The sequence below is a fragment of the Pterocles gutturalis genome, unplaced genomic scaffold (genome assembly GCF_000699245.1).
Source record: "Pterocles gutturalis isolate BGI_N339 unplaced genomic scaffold, ASM69924v1 scaffold4552, whole genome shotgun sequence".
Classification (NCBI taxonomy): domain Eukaryota; kingdom Metazoa; phylum Chordata; class Aves; order Pterocliformes; family Pteroclidae; genus Pterocles; species Pterocles gutturalis.
Genome location: NW_010109982.1, coordinates 26,733 through 30,444, shown reverse-complemented (window position 1 = coordinate 30,444; position 3,712 = coordinate 26,733). Strand labels below are relative to the sequence as shown.

General features: G+C 36.7%; 1 protein-coding gene across 1 annotated transcript; it reads left to right on the top strand.

Annotated features, from left to right (window-relative positions):
* Positions 1-598: 598 nt before the first annotated feature.
* Positions 599-3,216, top strand: DNAJB9 (DnaJ (Hsp40) homolog, subfamily B, member 9). The gene is made up of 2 exons (XM_010073144.1): positions 599-817; positions 2,551-3,216. Exons 1-2 carry the CDS (start codon positions 601-603, stop codon positions 2,979-2,981), a joined length of 648 nt encoding a protein of 215 aa, XP_010071446.1. The 5' UTR covers positions 599-600; the 3' UTR covers positions 2,982-3,216.
* The last annotated feature ends 496 nt before the right edge of the window (positions 3,217-3,712 follow it).

The following is a 3,712-nucleotide window of genomic DNA, read 5'->3' as shown; positions in this document are numbered from 1 at the left end:
TTACTATTTATCATGTTCACCTTGGGTCAGTTAAATGACCTTCTGAAGCTGAGCATGAGTACCTAACAGTCTTGACTTCCTGCACCTTACAGTTGACCTCCAGGCCAGTTGTGTTTTGAGGCTCTTATTGTTGCACAAGTTAATCTATGAATTGGTCTTGCAGTACTGAGTGGGTGTTGCAACCTCTGCTTAATTTAGAACTGCTGTGTTTATGGTCCTAGAATTCAAGGATTAGCTTAAAGCTAGTTCAGGTGTGCCAGCACAAACTGCTTGATACTGTGAAATGTATATTTACTTCAACAGCTCTGTGGGAGAATGTACAGTTAAGGATAGATGTAAAACAAAGTCAAACACCGAAGCATGCCTGTGATGCGTGTGAAATGTGAATTTGTAGTGTTTTCATTTATATATTCTGTGATTATGAAACTAGGAGAATGGGGTTTATTGACATGAGTGAAACAAGGTTGCTTACATGCCTGTCACTGAGTGAGTCCTGAAACATACAAGTCTTCCTCTTTCAGCTTATAGTTGTACCTTTAAGTTGTGAATCTGGAAATACTTATTCAGGTATGTTTCTTTTTCTTTCTAGGAGCAAGAGAAATGGCAACTACGCTATCTGTCTTCACATTTGCTCTCTGCATTTTAATGATAACTGAATTAATACTAGCTACAGAAAGCTATTATGATATCTTAGGAGTTCCAAAAAATGCGTCTGACCGCCAGATCAAGAAGGCATTTCACAAGCTGGCTATGAAATACCATCCAGACAAAAATAAGAGTCCTGGTGCAGAAGCAAAATTTAGAGAAATTGCTGAAGGTAATATATGCTAACCTTAGTCTTAATCATTTGATACATAGCTTAAATCTGTGAGCAAATGTGGTAACCGAAGTATGCTCTGGTTTTGCCAGGTAAGAGGTAAAAATATTTTTTTTTCTTTCTTAATTCTGCTTCTGTGGTGTCGATCTCCAATATTGCTATCTCACTTGTTTCTGTGTCCTTGCACATAGGCAGGCCTTTTACACCTTCCTGCTTATTAGGCTTTCTGGCTTATGCCTCTTGTCACAAAAATTACTCAGCAGTAGGACAACTTTAGCCCTAGGAGGTTAATTCTCATCTTTTGATCTGTCTAGTAAGATCCAGTTCAGGATCACTAGGGCTTCAGGGGGACCTAACAGCAACCTTCCAGTAACTATGGGGAGATTATGAAAAAAAACACAGCAGGGTGCTTCAGTGGTTCATGGTGGGAGTACAAGTGACAACAGCTATGAGAAGGTCAGAGTGGTTATAGGAAAAACTTTTTCACCTTGAGGATAGGCAAGTGTTGGAACAGGTTGTTTAGAGGGGCTGTGCAGTCTCCAACTTTGGAGATTTTTCTGGAATAAGTGGATATAGCCTTGAGTAACGTATTCTCATCTCATAACCAACCCTACATTGAGCAGGAGGTTAGAGTAGAGACCTTGTGAGGTGACTTCCAGCCTGATTTATCCTGTGATTCATAAGTGTTTTGTGATAAAATATAATGGTGGAAGCGAATAATCAAGAATAGAAAAAGACTTGCTGATCAATAAGGTGTTCCCACTTCTGTTCCCCATAGAGTCTGTTACAATGTCTGTCTATTTGTGTAGTTCTAACTAAGCTAATAAGAGAATTCTGTTTTTTTTTTCTTGTCTGCAGAAGAGTTCTTTTGAAAGAAAAGTAGTTATTAATATAATGAAAGGGAGGGGCAGTTTTGTTAGATACTGCAGTTGTTAGCGCTTATTAAGGGAGGAATTGGAACTCTTAAGTAAGTGTTGAAGTACATAGAATACTTGCAAGACTTTGACAGGTAAGAAAATGGAAGTGTTTAAAATATTTAATGTTGTCACATGGGTGTATTATCTGTCAGAATTTCTGCCTGGGAGCACCAGTAGCTGTAGTTGTGGACCAAAGATGGGATGGAAACTTAATTCCATTTTAGGTATATACAAGCACAAAATCTAGGCCTAATGTTGAACTTTTTCAAAGTTGAGAATTTGGACATGGAGGAGATGAATTAACTTTATCTCCTTGATGTTTATCTTAATGCTTAGTTGTAAGTGTGGTGTAGCTAGAACTTGCTGGCCAGCTGACAAGTAGTTTTACAGATATTGTACTGTGTTTCTGTGATAGGAACGCTGCAGGAAGTTCGTTTTGCTAGGTAGAGCTTAACTCATTTTCTCTCAGTCATTCTGATTGACATGTATCATTGCTATTTTCTTTGAAATATAAAAACTAATCTTTATTGCTAGTTAAGCTATGTTGTACTATATGAATTTAAAATTTTGAGGATATAATCTGTCCTCATAGTATAGCTATGTTTGTTAATATAAATAAATGTTTATTTTGAAACAGCTTATTTTGTATTGGAGAAACTTAAACAAATGTTGAGCTTGATTGGGTTTATATGTAGAATGAAAGTCTTGCTTGAAGTTTGTCCTGTTGAGGGAGTGAGAGAAAGCTGTTGTGTATGGTTTTCTTTCTTCTAAATGGGAATGTAAATAAACTTTTTAAACTTTTTTTTACTGAAACAGCATATGAAACATTATCAGATGAGAATAAACGACGAGAATATGATCAGTTTGGCCGTCATGGAGGACAAGGAAATAATGGAAGTCCATTCCATCAGTCATTTAATTTCAACTTTGACGATCTTTTCAAAGACTTTGACCTTTTTAGTCAAAACTCACGGTCCAAAAAGCACTTTGAAAATCACTTCCGAAGTCATCGGGAAGCTCACAATCGGCAAAGACGCTCTTTCCAAGAGTTCTCTTTTGGAGGTGGACTGTTTGATGATGTGTTTGAAAATATGGAAAAAATGTTTTCATTTAGTGACTTTGAAAATGCACACCGACATGCGGTACGAACTGATACCAGGTTTCATGGATCCAGCAAGCACTGCAGGACTGTCACTCAGAGACGAGGAAACATGGTTACTACGTATACAGACTGTTCTGGACAGTAACGTTTCCTTTCTATTCATCTCTTTTCTTCTTCTTTCAATATCTTCATAATCTTTCTTGGTTTTGTGCTAACATGGAAAGAATTCTTTGAACTGTTTGCTCTAAAAAACACTTAACTGCTATAAAGAAATTGTAGATGAAGCTAATCCTCAGAATAGAAACAACATGCATTTGGGAAGCAAATGTCTCAGTAACTACTTGGTATGGGAGAGAAATCATCTCATGTGACAGAAGAAATTATATGTATTTCAGTTTAGTAAACACTTTGCATAAATTTGAACTTCAACGCGAGATATGTTTTTAATTTCAGAAATGTAATATAATTTTTTTTCATATATGCCAGTTCAGGACTGTTTGAGTTACTGGTGCATGATTTGCAGCAGAGGAGATACTTTAATTATGAAGTGCTGCTTTTTTTTTCTTTTATCGCGTCTTTCCAAGTTTTCACTTGCAGTTTTTATCCGATAGGGACTTGCTGTGCAAATTAGATAATTTACACAAAATAGCAGCAGAAATATGACTTACCTGGGTCTTTGCTATTCTGTCCGGCATTGCAGATGTATTAATAAAGCCCCCACATTTTGAAGTTTGAAAATAGCAAGAGGGAATATATGAAGATTGTGCTACACCTAGGAGAGTGATGTAGGAATTACTTCTGTTTCCAAGTAGCCTTTTGTAGGTCTGAAAAGACTTTTGAATTTGAATGACCCTTGACTTATTTAAGGGCTATTCA

Coding starts and splice junctions, on each gene's coding strand:
- DNAJB9 (XM_010073144.1), top strand. CDS start 601: ATGGCAACTACGCTATCTGTCTTCACATTTGCTCTCTGCATTTTAATG. Junction 818..2,550: donor ATTTAGAGAAATTGCTGAAG/GTAATATATGCT, acceptor TTACTGAAACAG/CATATGAAACATTATCAGAT.